Consider the following 15,621-nt stretch of genomic DNA (forward strand, 5'->3'; position numbering starts at 1 on the left):
GTGATTCTGTAAAACTAACTGGCCTATGGTTTCCTGCTTCCAGCCTCCCTCCCTTCTGGAATAGAGGAGTTCAATTATTTTACTTTTTAATGATATGGAACCACTTCAGAATTGAACATATTTTGCAAAATTAGCACTAACACATCATCCTCTTAAGGCCTTAGGATGAAATTCATATGGGCCCTCAAACTTATCAGCCCACAGTTTCACTGGTTTGCTTTATACCAATTCCCTCTTGATTGCAATTTTCCTATGTTCCACTCTCCCTTCCACCTCCAAATATACAGTTGCTATTGTAATATGTTTTATGCTCCATAGTGAAGACAAAAGTGAAACATTTGTTCATTTTATCTGGCATTAGCTTTTTATCCATTATTAACTCCCTGTGGTTTTGGTCTCTGGAGGACCAAAACTCACTTTAATTATTAAGTACACATCTTGCATATGAAGGCCTTCGAAACGATTTGACAACTGCTCTATAAAATTGGTTACAGCACAGTCCATTGCATTTTTCCAACTCCTTTTCAGGTCTAACCAGTGGTCCCATAACAATGGAAGTCACTGAAAGAAATAATTTTTGCTTCTTTTTCAACTAACCTTAATATGGAGCCAGCAGGATAAGGAGTTGTTCTCCTGCATTCATAATCCTATTGTGGGCTTATGATCCACACTCATTCCGCATTCTTCCCATTCATTTCCCCGTAATTTCTTTGGTTATTAAAATTAACAAAAAGTTGTAATTCTGATTAATAACCAAACAAGCTGCAGATGTTGTAAATCAGAAATATAAACAGAAATTGCTGGAAATGCCCAGCAGATCTGGCAGCATCTGTGGACAAAAATCAGAGTTAATGTTTTGGGCTGAATGAACCTTCCTCAGAACAGTTCTGTGGAAGGGTCACTCAACCCAAAACAGTAACTCTGATTTCTCTCCACAGATGCTGCCAGGCTTCCTGGGCAGTTCCAGCAATTTCTGTTGTTGTTTGTAATTTCCTTTCTTAGCCTAGTTGCATTTAATATGATTAATGATAAATTTAAATTAAACTGCACAAAATGTGCTGCACCAACTGGCTAAGTGAAGTCTGTTACAGGGTGATGTTCAGTTTTCTTACAGTTTGATCAAGTCCTGATGTACATTCTGTTAGTCGGTCTTTATTATCGTGATTGTGCTCTGTACAGTACCTGATTGAATGATAGTGTTCCAGCAAGAGGACCAAGGTCATTGACTGCAGAGTCATCCACTTGCCAACCAATCTGGACTGGACCATAACCGCCATCACGACTGACTGTGAAGGACACCAGTCCAGCTGGATCATCAGCAGTCTTTGGCTCTCCAACAGCCACCTAAGAGAACATTACACAGATTGGGTGATTAACATGTCCAATCACTGCAAAGCAGCAATCAACAAAGCAAACAATGTTAAATCACATAATGTAAAGTACAAGTAATCATACAAGGCTGGTGATCAGGGATAAGAAGAATTCAAGACAATACCTGGAGATGTTGCAGAAAACATATACTAAACTGATGATTTGTGTCACAGGATGAAATTATAAAACCAGACCAGGACCAGGACAGATTTAAGAGCATCAACCTTTAAAGGAGGCAATGGAAAGAACAACATCAAGAACCTGTAAATCAGGGATCAGTAAAGACCACGGGACTATGAAGAAAGTAACTCAAAAGGTGAATGATATGGTTATCTGTTGTAGACAGAGGAAACATGGTGAGGAAAGTGCTGAAATGCTACTGCCAAGAAGGAGCAGAGAAAGTCCCGATGGCAGGTGGGAGGATAAAATGGTGAGAAATGTAAGTGCAAGATAGGAGGAGAAATGGGTCATTGATAGAATGGGGTGGAGAAGGGAAATCAAACTGCATCATGGTAATTTCAAATAAAATGGGATAGGTCAAAGGAGAAGAATAAGAATTATATTTTCTTTCACAGCAGAGTGGCTAAAATGTGAAATGAAGCTTTGAGGTCAATGTTGGATTCAAAATCGCTGCAACGACTTAAGAAATGACCTTTACTTTGATGGGACTTCAATGTCAAGTAGGAATGAGTGAGATGATCTGCACAAATGCAAGCTACTGTCGCATTCATCTTGTGATGTCGATCAGAAACAATGTGAATAAAAGGAAAGGTCAATGCAGTCAGAGAAAGCAGTTCTACCCTGATGCTCAAAACTAAATATTGCAGCTGTTAAATTTTATATATTCTGGATGAATATAAAAGACAAAGTTTAGAAATGAAATGCTTACACTGCAAATATACACTTGTTATCAAACACTTGCATGCAAGGTATGGTTATATGCAATCCAAAGCCTTATTTCCTTTGATGACATGCTCCAATGCCTGAATGATATTCCCAGCTGTACCTCTATGTTTTTCGTTCCCATACTTTCCATACTATTAAACTACCAGCAATAGCTAGGACTCTCCCCTTTCTCAGCTTGGGCCTTCTGAATTCCTAGAACTCCATTAATCACAACTGCTTGCCTGCCAGAGCTTCCCTCCTAAGAATGTGACATGTTTACTTTTACATTTAAAAGCAAGCTAACTGATTTACTGCCAGAATCAACATGTGAAAGAAACTGTATGTTAGAGGTTTACATTCAGTGGAACAGAACTGAAATCTTATATCATTTAAATTACTAATGATCCTTTGTCTTTACAAAAAAACCATAACGAAAAGGAATAGGAGTAGGCTCTCCAGGCCTTTGTACCTGCTCGTCCATTCAATAGGATCACGGTTAATCCAACATTCCTCACATTCACTTTCCTGTATTTTCCCCATAACCCTTGACTCCCCTACTGATCAAGATCTACCTCAATTTTAAAAATGCACAAGGACTATGCTCCTCAGCTTTCTGTAACACTGAGTTCCAAAGATTCTCAACATTCTGAGAGAAGGAATTCTTCCTCATCTATGTATTAAATTAGCACCAGTTTGTTCTGAGACTATGCACTCTGGTCCTGGATCTTCCCATGAAGGAAACATATCCTTTCAACATTTACCCTGACAGGCCTCTTAAGAATCCTATATGTTTCAATAAGTTCACCACTCAATCTTCTAAACTTCAGTGGGTAAAGTCCCAACATGTTTAACCTTTGCTCAAAAGACAGCACCCCATAACAGGGATCATCCATGTGAATATTTTCTGAACTACCTCCAACAAAATAATATCCTTCCTTAAATAAAGCAATTGAAATTGCTCATGGAGCTCCAGATGTGGTCTCATCAACATCTTGTACAGTCATACTCCAACCCCATTAAAATAAGGGCCTATGTTCTGTTAGCTTTCCTGATTACCTGCTCCGCCTGTGTGCTAATTTTCTGCATTTCATGCACCAGTTATCCCAAATCCCTTTGTATTGCAGCTTTCTGCATTTTTTCAAGATTTAAGTAATACTTGATAAAGGAGGAGATTTTCCTTTGTGTAATATTCAATTCCATTCTGCAGTGGTCAAATGCAATTTCAAGCAAAGGAATTCCTACAGTTATCACCATGTGGGAAACTGTCATCTGTTCAGTAATCTGGGGCATTCTGATTGTAGGGGTGGAACTCGATGCAGCCTCCCCAAATGAGAAGTGAGTTTGCAGGAAGGCTGTGGTCAGAAAGTGCAGGGTGGCAATAACACTGCCCAGTCAAGGCCTCATGCTGTCACCTCTCGGTTTTGATGCTACCAGGCCTAACACTAGGAAGACCCAAGGGTTTGCCTTGGGTCTGGCAAGGGGAAAACTCTCTCCTTGTCCAACAGAAGCACCCACCCAGTGGAAACAGATAAAACGTGAGTAAGATCTCTGCCTCTAAGCATCAAATCAAACCTCACCCCAGCACTCACTATGTGCAGACAATGAGGCCTCAATGAACCTGCTACTTAATTTGTCCCTGTAGCTCATGCAAACATACAATTTCAGAGAAGGAGTAAACCATTCAGCACCTCGGGACTCCAACACCATTCAGCAAGATCAGGGCTGATCTTGATTCCATTGCCAATCCACGACCTCAAACAAATGCAGTCCTGCCATTAGCCACAGTTACCAATGACACTGCCAGGGCTGCTTAACCAGCAGCTCTCAGAATGTAATTTTTGGAGAATTATGTCTCAGACGAGCAGGGAGATAAGTGGCCAATTGTGTCTTAATCTCAGTGGACCTCCAATAAATGGCCACAGTGGTCTCACCTAACTTCATAGAACCATATAGTTAAAGAAAGTCCAAAGAATCTATTCTTGTCGACGATTTCTAAAAATCATAGCAGAGAATGGCAACATGTTCAAAAACTAGTTTGTTAATGATGTAATAACTTCAAGAAACCTTTCTAAACTTGCTCAAACGTTATCTGTTTTTAATTCCTTCGATTTTACTAAAATCCCACACAACGCTTGAGAATGTGGGTATAACAGCTGTCTTACACAATCACCCAAAGCATGCGATAGCGTATTATTTGCCCATTTTAAACTCCATCTGATTTATTTTCCATTGACTTGAAAGAAAAGGATATTGGGATATTGTGTATAAAAATGTCTGACTTCAATTTATTTTGCACTACCACTCGGAATTAATTTCACTTCCACACCAATTCAATGTAATTGTGATATTGGGATATTTGACATGCAAATAAATAACCTTTTTTGTTAACTTTAGAGATTACCATCCTTTCTCAGATTCTTTACAAACAACATATAACCACTGAATGTCATATATAAGAAAGACTGAGCAAAAGAGAAAAGATTACTCACGGATTGTTCCCCAAACTGAAACACACCAACAGGTGAGTCATTGTTTGGAATGTTGACGGTAACTATAATATCCTTTCCCATTTTGGCCCCTCCTGTCACTCGAGTCAGGAAAACAGTGAACGTTTCCAGAAATTCTGTCAAGTTATCATCCACTATAATGATCTCTAGGACAGCAGAAGACTACAAAGAAATGGGATAATGAAATTATGCAACATTCGGAGAGTTTACATGTCATGAGTTTGCAATTAATAGAGCTTAAGACCGGAAAATCATCTTTGTTCAGAGTTAAATGTTGTAAATTCTGCTGCAGAAGGTTTAAAGAAACTTGACAAGGAATGACAGCCTTGAGATTACATTAGGTAGGAGAAACAAGATTTGCACCGAGCTGACAGAGACAGGTATCACTAACGTAGGAAGTATTATTTCATTAGTTGGAACAAAGCTAAGGAGGAATGCAATGAGGTCTAAATTCAATTTACAACGCATGTTTGGAAACACAGAGCAGCACACGGGCTGCTTTGGTTCAAGAAGGCAGCTCACCACCACCTTCTCAAGGGCAGCTAGGGATGGGTGATAAATACTGGCCAGCCAGCAAGACCCACATACCACAAATGAATAAAACAAAAAGCAGGCAGAGGTAGCACAGCCAACAAGAGTAAGATGTTACGGTGATAAAGGAGACTAGACTCAAATAAATGATAATAAAATTTGAGGCTGGATGAACACAGCAGGGCCAGCAGCATCTCAGGAGCACAGGGCCTGCTGTGTTCATCCAGCCTCACATTTTATTATCTTGGATTCTCCAGCATCTGCAGTTCCCATTATCACAGACTCAAATAAAGGTAGGGCTGAGGACTGGAATATGATATTTAAGCAAGATAGGAAAGAAGAAAGAAAGGTTGCAGTATTGATTCAGGAAAGTATGACAGTGCGAGAGAGTGCGGAGGCCTTTGAAAGATGAAGGACAGACCTATTTTGTTACAGTTAAGAAATAAAAGAGGAAAAATTATACTGCTGCATAAAATGTTTGGACTATCACCTATTGGGAAGGGAAATAAATATAAAGTCTAAACAGCTTTATTAAAGACAGCTGGAGATTATTGATTTCATGAACGTTGAGAGGCTGTAGAATGCAGCATGCAGTATAGTGTCTGAAGCAGGAATAAAGCAGCTAAAATATTCGATATCAGTGGAGTCAGAAAACAGCTCATCATGGATCAGCCACCTGTTTATACACCACAAATGTTTTACACCAGGTTGGGTGTACAACAAGTTCCAATTCATTGCTGTCCATTTTCAGTTCCCAGCAAAACTGAATCTTACTCTCATGACAATGCTTCAGCAGAATAGGTTAACAAATGGCTGAAGAAAGTGGAGATAAAGGCATATTCAAGCAAGAGATGGGATTAGGATGGTTGTTTGTGTGAAGGATAAACATGGACTGGTTAGACTAAACAATTTATTACTGTGATGTGGTTTTTCTGTAAACTGTGCAAATCACAAACTTACCCTTCCGTTAGTGAAGGTGAGGTTTCCATAAGATGGTGTGAAATCTGAGAAATTGGCACTTCCTGGCCGTGCTTCCCAAGCTACACTTATCTCCCCAAATGTACCAGAGCTTCTGATCACTAGTAATTGTAGAAGATTTCTTGGAGGGGCCACCTCATTAGCAATAATTGCACCAGTTTCATCCTGTGGATTTGACAGAAATCAACATTACCTAATTAATTTTCACTTTCACTGACTTAAAACTGCACAGAATTGGTAAAGGTTTTTAGACTAACCCATCATCTTATAAAGGAATGTATATTATATGATGTAAAATTTCAAGTTTTTTTTGGTGTCAAGCCAAACAATTGAGGTATATCTTACTGTTACACACTTATGAACAGTACTCCAGAAATGTCAACATGTCTTGTCTAAATAGATTTTACACATGCCACTAACTTCCACATCACTACCTCTACAAAGTTTAAATTGTTTGGGTTGTGAGATATTTCTAGGGACACAGGAACAACAGTGCTTTTCCTAGTCTCTTAAAAATTCTTGAAAAAGAGCACCCTTCTTCATCATTTGAGAAGTAATCGCCAATAATTTATATATGTCTGTGTGAATGTGTGGATGTTTTGTGGCTGTGGTTAAAAAATGCTCAGGGTCAAAATATGCTTGCATTACAATGTAATTGGAGTCTGGAATCTAATTTCCCAAGTGTAAATGGAAGTGGCACAGAGTATCTTGTTTTCATTTTGGTCTCAAAGCACATCATTAGCTTCATGATGCTGTTTGTGAGAAAGACAAAAATCAGCACTAAATCAAGGCTCCTTTCCAATTTTGAATTTAGCAGAAGGTCACAACACTAGCTCTGATCCTACTTCACTGATGATCTCAAATGCAGCCATGGATTTACACAAACATACCCTCAAAATGCTTATAGCCAGCCCTGGAAGTTGCCAAGTGCTCCACTGTTCAACATTCCTTTCTCTTTGAAGTGTACTGCAATGCTCCTACCTACACCAAAGATTATATATGGCCTGCCAACATTGTTCCATAAGCATGTGTCAAGAATTTCCTTCAACTGCTCAAACTATTTTCATTAGTTCCTGTCTTGAGGTTTACAATGTTCTCATGCCATTTCTTTCTGGCACTATTCTTTGTTTCCATGAATCTTTGAGGAAACAAAACCTGTTAGATGTAATCAATCTTGGATTTTAAATACCAGCAAAGAAACAGAAAATACCAGAAGATCAGAATCTGCAGGCAAAATATTCCAGACCCAGAGGTGAAGGGAATGCAGTGCAGAAATTCACCAACATACCCTAGAGGGCACCTTCCAAATCCACATCCACTTCTATCTAGAAGGACCAGGGCAGCAGATACACAGGAACATCACTGCCTCTAGGTTCCCTTCCAAACCACTCACCATCCTGAGTTGGAAACATTTTGCCATTTCTTCAGTGTCACTGGGTTAAAATCTGAAACTCCCCAGACCTAAGGAGCAAATTATTCACATAGAGGGTGGTGTGTGTATGGAAATGAGCTGCCAGAGGAGGCATTGGACGTGGGTACAATTACAACATTTAAGAGGTGTCTGGATGGGTACATGATTAGGAAGGGTTTAGAGGGATATTGACCAAATGCTTTTAAATGGAACAAGATAAATTTAGGATATCTGGTCAGCATGGACGAGGGACCTAAGGGTCTGTTTCCATGCTGTACATCTCTATGACTATAACATGAACTGCAGTGGCTCAAGATGGCAGTTCATCACCATATTCTCAAGGGCAACTAGGGAGAGGCAATAAGTGCTGACCAGCCAGTGACATCCACACCCTACAGAAGAATATTTTTAAAAATCACCTACTTATTCCCATTTAAAGTATATGACTATTTGGTGTTAATTCACATTCACTGACATCGAGTTCTACCCTCTTCTGGCAACTTTCTTTAGTCTTCTCACTTATGTACCATACTGCCAGCAATGGTAAAAAATTGCAAATTTGAAAGCTATTCTCGCTCTCCTTACATCCTTTCCCATTGATGGACATATAGAACAGGAACAGACCCAGAATCAAACATTGTAAAGTATGGTGGCTTCGCTCCACATGTACAAACGTCTGTAACTCATGTTCAATTATCACATTTCTTGCCAGCTTTCTCTGAAATTGTTAACCTTTTCCTCATTCCACATTTCTAAATGTTCTCCAATAATTTCATGCAGTATCTATTGAACATTCCATTTCCACCATTCCCATCATCATTCCAGGCAGCTCCTTAAAGAACCATACTGAGCATCCGTCAATTTTCTTTGATATGAACTTAACAATTATGAGAAGTAGGCCACTCTGTCACCCAAGCTTGCTCTGTCCTTCCACAGGTGACCTGATTACTCCACATTTCTGCCTACCCTCGATAAATTTTCACCACACTGCTTAACAAGAATTTAACTCTCCCTACAAAGTTGGTGGCTGGGGGGTGGGGTGGGGCTGGGGGGGTGACTCGGCACAGTAAGTCAAGTTCAGCCTCTGATAAGAGACCAGAGGACTGAACATTATCACTGTCAGGTCAGGGTGTTCTTGGGCAGGGATTCCTGCCTCTGCAGTTCAGTGAGTTGGTCACAATTAGTCCTGTGGCTCCACAGTAACCAGAGCAGTTTGTAGAGGTAATGCAGAATCGGGGAGATGAACAGACATCAGTCAGATCTGTCCATAGAAACCGGATGAGGGCGGGGAGGTGAGGCTGGAAAGCAACAAGGCCACTCAATGCCATGGGTAGAAGACACGAAAACCTATGTGTTTGTATTAAAGGACACTGGCTGGGGCAAAGGGAGGTTGGCGATTATTGGGAAAGGGAGCAACTGTATTTGTAAGGGTTGTTTGCAGTAAAGTATGGATGGCAAAGGAGTCATTGAGGAGGGGAGTCTGCCCAGGGTCAGGAGCACCCTGGCTTCAAGTTGGGGCAGAGACAGTGAATGATCACACCTTTGGCATGGTCACCTCATGTGCCAGGGGCTTTGGGAGGGGGCGGTCAGAAAGGTGGTTGATGAGGGCTCATAAAGACAAGCTGGGAGAGGTATAGGAGGGTATAAAGTCTTTGGGGTTCATGGAAGACGTATCAGGAAGGTGATCTGGATGTTCAAGGTCTGAGCAACAAGTGGAGCACAAGCTGGATGTCACAGGCCAAAGAGTGTTCACTACCACCCTCCATCATGCTGGATCCAAAAGTACATAATGAGAGGAAAAATGGCTGTGACCTCATTTGGAATGGGTTTGCTAAGTGCCATGACTTGTGAGGGACAGAGCTGCATGACCCACCAACGTGAGGCCCTATAAAAGGAAGCAGCATTACACACATGCAATTTACAGGTCTCAGGCATGCAGGCTTCTAATCTCCGGCCATCCTAATACATCTGCTCCAAATATACTGCCACACTTCCCTGCCTCAGGCATCGTTGACCATCTCCTTCACACCAACACTTTTGGTTACAGAGGCCAGGGAAAGAATAAGGATATTGCAAGAGGAGGGGCAATGGTGTCAGCACAGACCATTGCTCCATATACACCTTGTTCATCTTGCTTCTATATGCTACAAGCAGCTTTCAATGCAGACACTGATTCATGGTACATCCTGTATGGACAGGAAGTTAGATACCATGCTGGCATCATTACTTCCAGGGTTACACACAGAGACTCAAACAAACAGATGGAGGGCCAAAACAATCAAATATATATAAACTCAAAGCTTCACATGTCACCCATGCCACGGAAGTGCCTTCAGTAGGACTTTCCCCTTTTCTCCCTCCCACTAGATTTCAGTGCAGGCCCTGTATCCAGAGAAGGGGTTGTGGAAACCTGGGAGATTTGGCCAGGTAACCACAGGGCAAGTATACCTGAATGGCCTCAACATGCTGAGGGTTTTCTTACTTGGACTTGAACCTGGACATTCCAGTCTTGAGGAGGGGACACTATCACTACACCACACAATCCTGGGTTGTGCCATAATATTTTGTCTCAGAGGTTTGATTCACTTCCTGCATTTACTCTCTTTTAAGAATTGTAGGCAAACTTTAGCTAATGCTTGCCATTGCAATTTCTCCCCTTACTGAAATATCCAGCCAATCAACAGTGCGGTTAGCAATAACTGAACATAGAAAGCATTTACACCATAGGCTGTAAAAAGTTGTCATCTTTCTTGAGACACAGTCAATGAGCATACACCATGTTCTCTGTGGTTGGTTTCAGAGGCTATTGCACTAAAACCTTTGTCTATCTCACATGGAAAATCTGTAGATTAATGTAGCAGACCAAAAAAAACAAATTTGATCCAAAATATGACCACTCTGTAAAAATTTGAACAACATATAATTAGACAACATATAATCAACAACCCTCAAATTCTTTAAATGCAGTATTTCAGTAAAAAAGTACACTTTATCTCCATATCAAATGAAGAATCATACCCTTGTCACATTGAACTGGATGACTCCTCTGGGGTTGTCATTCTCTTCAATTGTTACTTCTGCCAATTCCATTCCCAAGTGTTTCAAACTGGGTTGTCTTCCAGATCCAGTATTAGCCACTTTGACACTGGTAATATTAACTAGAAAGCTTTCATGTAATTCAGGAATGTTATCCTATCAAATGAGAAATATCATTTTTCATAAAATCCAAACAGCAATGTGTTTATTAAAAAGGTCAATATTGATACTGTAACATCATAGGAGTATAACTTGAATCAAAAACACTGTTGTTCAATTTACAGGGTCATAAAAATGATATTAGACATTTTCTCACCAACATTTTCAGAGATGGGACTTGAACAAAGGTCTCCTAGCTCAATGGCAGGGACACTAGCACCCTGTCACAAAAGCCTAAGGAATGATACTTGATATTTTTAATCAACTTGATTATAAATGATATTACACATCTCTGAAGCAAATGGGTCTTTAACCTCAGTGTCCTGGCTCAGACATAGGAACATTAGCATTACACTCCAACAGCCCTTTAAACATCTATTGTGTTCATATTGAAGACAGCCAGGGTTTGAAAGGCCCTTGAGAGAATTAAGCTCTGGACCCTTGGTTTACATGGTTACTGCTCTAACCCGAAGACAGAAATGAAACTACAGAATGTTATGTCACCTAGAATACCTATGACAGTTTCAGCTCATTAAGTTAAAATATCTACTCATTTGCAATTCCGTAATTTACTGCCATATCTGTACATTCTTCCCTTTAATATGTTTGTTCAACCGACCATTTAAATAATGTGTTATTCTCTCTCGATATGAAAACATCATAAGTTCAAATAAACCTTCCAAAGATTCTGTTCATATCTCCATTTGATTTTTTTTGGATATGTGATGGCCATATTTTTATTTTTCTATATTTTTCAGTGTGGACAAAATAAGGCGAAGGAATGGTTTAAAAGCCAAGGATTATTGAAGGAATGCTGCTCTTTATAAAAAGCAATCATGTTTTAACTGCTAAGATAATAAAATGTGAGGCTGGATGAACACAGCAGGCCAAGCAGCATCTCAGGAGCACAAAAGCTGACGTTTCGGGCCTAGACCCTTCATCAGAGAGGGGGATGGGGGGAGGGAACTGGAATAAATAGGGAGAGAGGGGGAGGCGGACCGAAGATGGAGAGTAAAGAAGATAGGTGGAGAGAGTGTAGGTGGGGAGGTAGGGAGGGGATAGGTCAGTCCAGGGAAGACGGACAGGTCAAGGAGGTGGGATGAGGTTAGTAGGTAGCGGGGGGTGAGGCTTGGGGTGGGAGGAAGGGATGGGTGAGAGGAAGAACCGGTTAGGGAGGCAGAGACAGGTTGGACTGGTTTTGGGATGCAGTGGGTGGGGGGGAAGAGCTGGGCTGGTTGTGTGGTGCAGTGGGGGGAGGGGACGAACTGGGCTGGTTGAGGGATGCAGTAGGGGAAGGGGAGATTTTGAAAATGGTGAAGTCCACATTGATACCATATGGCTGCAGGGTTCCCAGGCAGAATATGAGTTGCTGTTCCTGCAACCTTCGGGTGGTATCATTGTGGCAGTGCAGGAGGCCCATGATGGACATGTCATCAAGAGAATGGGAGGGGGAGTGGAAATGGTTTGCGACTGGGAGGTGCAGTTGTTTTTTGCGAACTGAGCGGAGGTGTTCTGCAAAGCGGTCCCCAAGCCCCCGCTTGGTTTCCCCAATGTAGAGGAAGCCGCACCGGGTACAGTGGATGCAGTATACCACATTGGCAGATGTGCAGGTGAACCTCTGCTTGATGTGGAATGTCATCTTGGGGCCTGGGATGGGGGTGAGGGAGGAGGTGTGGGGACAAGTGTAGCATTTCCTGCGGTTGCAGGGGAAGGTGCCGGGTGTGGTGGGGTTGGAGGGCAGTGTGGAGCGAACAAGGGAGTCACGGAGAGAGTGGTCTCTCCGGAAAGCAGACAGGGGAGGGGATGGAAAAATGTCTTGGGTGGTGGGGTCGGATTGTAAATGGCGGAAGTGTCGGAGGATGATGCGTTGTATCCGGAGGTTGGTAGGGTGGTGTGTGAGAACGAGGGGGATCCTCTTGGGGCGGTTGTGGCGGGGACGGGGTGTGAGGGATGTGTCGCGGGAAATGCGGGAGACGCGGTCAAGGGCGTTCTCGATCACCGTGGGGGGAAAGTTGCGGTCCTTAAAGAACTTGGACATCTGGGATGTGCGGGAGTGGAATGTCTTGTCGTGGGAGCAGATGCGGCGGAGGCGGAGGAATTGGGAATAGGGGATGGAATTTTTGCAGGAGGGTGGGTGGGAGGAGGTGTATTCTAGGTAGCTGTGGGAGTCGGTGGGCTTGAAATGGACATCAGTTACAAGCTGGTTGCCTGAGATGGAGACTGAGAGGTCCATCTCCAGATGGGCCATCTCCAGCACATCCCTCACCTTCCTGATGTGCTGGAGATGGCCCATCTGGAGATGGACCTCTCAGTCTCCATCTCAGGCAACCAGCTTGTAACTGATGTCCATTTCAAGCCCACCGACTCCCACAGCTACCTAGAATACACCTCCTCCCACCCACCCTCCTGCAAAAATTCCATCCCCTATTCCCAATTCCTCCGCCTCCGCCGCATCTGCTCCCACGACAAGACATTCCACTCCCGCACATCCCAGATGTCCAAGTTCTTTAAGGACCGCAACTTTCCCCCCACGGTGATCGAGAACGCCCTTGACCGCGTCTCCCGCATTTCCCGCGACACATCCCTCACACCCCGCCCCCGCCACAACCGCCCCAAGAGGATCCCCCTCGTTCTCACACACCACCCTACCAACCTCCGGATACAACGCATCATCCTCCGACACTTCCGCCATTTACAATCCGACCCCACCACCCAAGACATTTTTCCATCCCCTCCCCTGTCTGCTTTCCGGAGAGACCACTCTCTCCGTGACTCCCTTGTTCGCTCCACACTGCCCTCCAACCCCACCACACCCGGCACCTTCCCCTGCAACCGCAGGAAATGCTACACTTGTCCCCACACCTCCTCCCTCACCCCCATCCCAGGCCCCAAGATGACATTCCACATCAAGCAGAGGTTCACCTGCACATCTGCCAATGTGGTATACTGCATCCACTGTACCCGGTGCGGCTTCCTCTACATTGGGGAAACCAAGCGGGGGCTTGGGGACCGCTTTGCAGAACACCTCCGCTCAGTTCGCAAAAAACAACTGCACCTCCCAGTCGCAAACCATTTCCACTCCCCCTCCCATTCTCTTGATGACATGTCCATCATGGGCCTCCTGCACTGCCACAATGATACCACCCGAAGGTTGCAGGAACAGCAACTCATATTCCGCCTGGGAACCCTGCAGCCATATGGAATCAATGTGGACTTCACCAGTTTCAAAACCTCCCCTTCCCCTACTGCATCCCTCAACCAGCCCAGTTCGTCCCCTCCCCCCACTGCACCACACAACCAGCCCAGCTCTTCCCCCCCACCCACTGCATCCCAAAACCAGTCCAACCTGTCTCTGCCTCCCTAACCGGTTCTTCCTCTCACCCATCCCTTCCTCCCACCCCAAGCCGCACCCCCCGCTACCTACTAACCTCATCCCACCTCCTTGACCTGTCCGTCTTCCCTGGACTGACCTATCCCCCCCCCTACCTCCCCACCTACACTCTCTCCACCTATCTTCTTTACTCTCCATCTTCGGTCCGCCTCCCCCTCTCTCCCTATTTATTCCAGTTCCCTCCCCCCATCCCCCTCTCTGATGAAGGGTCTAGGCCCGAAACGTCAGCTTTTGTGCTCCTGAGATGCTGCCTGGCCTGCTGTGTTCATCCAGCCTCACATTTTATTATCTTGGAATCTCCAGCATCTGCAGTTCCCAATATCTCTGATAATGTTTTAACTGCTGTTAGTTTAAGCAGTAGGGAAAGCCTTTTCAGAGGTGAGCTGGAGCCGAGGGGTTGGGTATACATGGAAATTTAGCCAGCAACAAGTCGTTAATTGATTGTAAAATTGCGACCAGTTATTGATGCCAAATAACTGCAATACCTATGTGGTTGGGCCCTCAGTCACTGAACAACTTTGAAGTGTGAAAGTTCAGGTTAGAACCCATCAGACCTCCAGAACGAAAAAAATGTTTTTACACTGCAGCATAAAAACTTCTCAAGCCTTCAGATAGCCAATTTATTTCTTCTTGCCACTAACTGTCAATTGTGACTTTTAACAAATACATCAGAGGCCTTTTAAGCCTGAATCAGTCTTCCTGTACCTCCTGCAAATTAAGGGAATGTACCTGGAGAAGGAAGATCAAGGATCAACATGTCCTAATGATGTCAAAAGGATCATCTCAGTGAATCCTGTGACAGAGACCACTGAACTGCAATCCCAGTCTTACCTACCATCCATGGCACTCATGTTTTTTTTCTTTCTGTATGTATGTGTACGGCGTTTGAGCTTTATCCAGTAAAATTAAGCGTCAGCAGTTATTGTTGTATACCTGGAATTACAATCTATTTGCTTGATGTAATTATTCATTCCTAGTAGGTACAGAGAACTAGTCTTTGAAGGGTTGTGAATTAGTTTGTTGATTAGAACTGTTTTTATTCACCACCTCTTTTATTTAGCTGTCTTCTTGCACAAAACCCTACTTGCTGATACAATTTCAATGGCAGTGTCATATCCTAATGTAATTTTAATTGTATTCCTGACCAAATCTTGTATTGTCTCCTGCTGCAAACAGAAGCTCAGGTGATGAAACCAGCCAAAAACTTATTTTTTTAAACAAGTATATTTTTTAAAACAAGGTTATTTGTGAAGAAGCAGAATGCCTCACACTGAGTTGTGGAATACCTGATCCTGCTACTATCCATTCCCAAAGCAATTTGCTAAAAACCATTTCCCTGGGGAATCGCAGCT

The 15,621-nt window shown here is 43.0% G+C and overlaps 1 protein-coding gene across 10 annotated transcripts in view; it reads right to left on the bottom strand.

Moving 5' to 3' along the window:
- Positions 1 to 15,621, bottom strand: part of adgrv1 (adhesion G protein-coupled receptor V1) — a 560,536-nt gene that overhangs the window by 308,253 nt on the left and 236,662 nt on the right. For all 10 annotated transcript variants that reach the window (XM_048527106.2, XM_048527099.2, XM_048527104.2 and 7 more), the window contains 4 exons: positions 10,702 to 10,875; positions 6,255 to 6,437; positions 4,746 to 4,925; positions 1,183 to 1,344 (listed from right to left, as the gene is read on the bottom strand). In XM_048527106.2, coding sequence (XP_048383063.2) covers positions 1,183 to 1,344; positions 4,746 to 4,925; positions 6,255 to 6,437; positions 10,702 to 10,875 — 699 coding nt within the window. The remainder of the gene's footprint in view (positions 1 to 1,182; positions 1,345 to 4,745; positions 4,926 to 6,254; positions 6,438 to 10,701; positions 10,876 to 15,621) is intronic.

The sequence above is a fragment of the Stegostoma tigrinum genome, chromosome 3 (assembly GCF_030684315.1).
Source record: "Stegostoma tigrinum isolate sSteTig4 chromosome 3, sSteTig4.hap1, whole genome shotgun sequence".
NCBI classification, from domain to species: domain Eukaryota; kingdom Metazoa; phylum Chordata; class Chondrichthyes; order Orectolobiformes; family Stegostomatidae; genus Stegostoma; species Stegostoma tigrinum.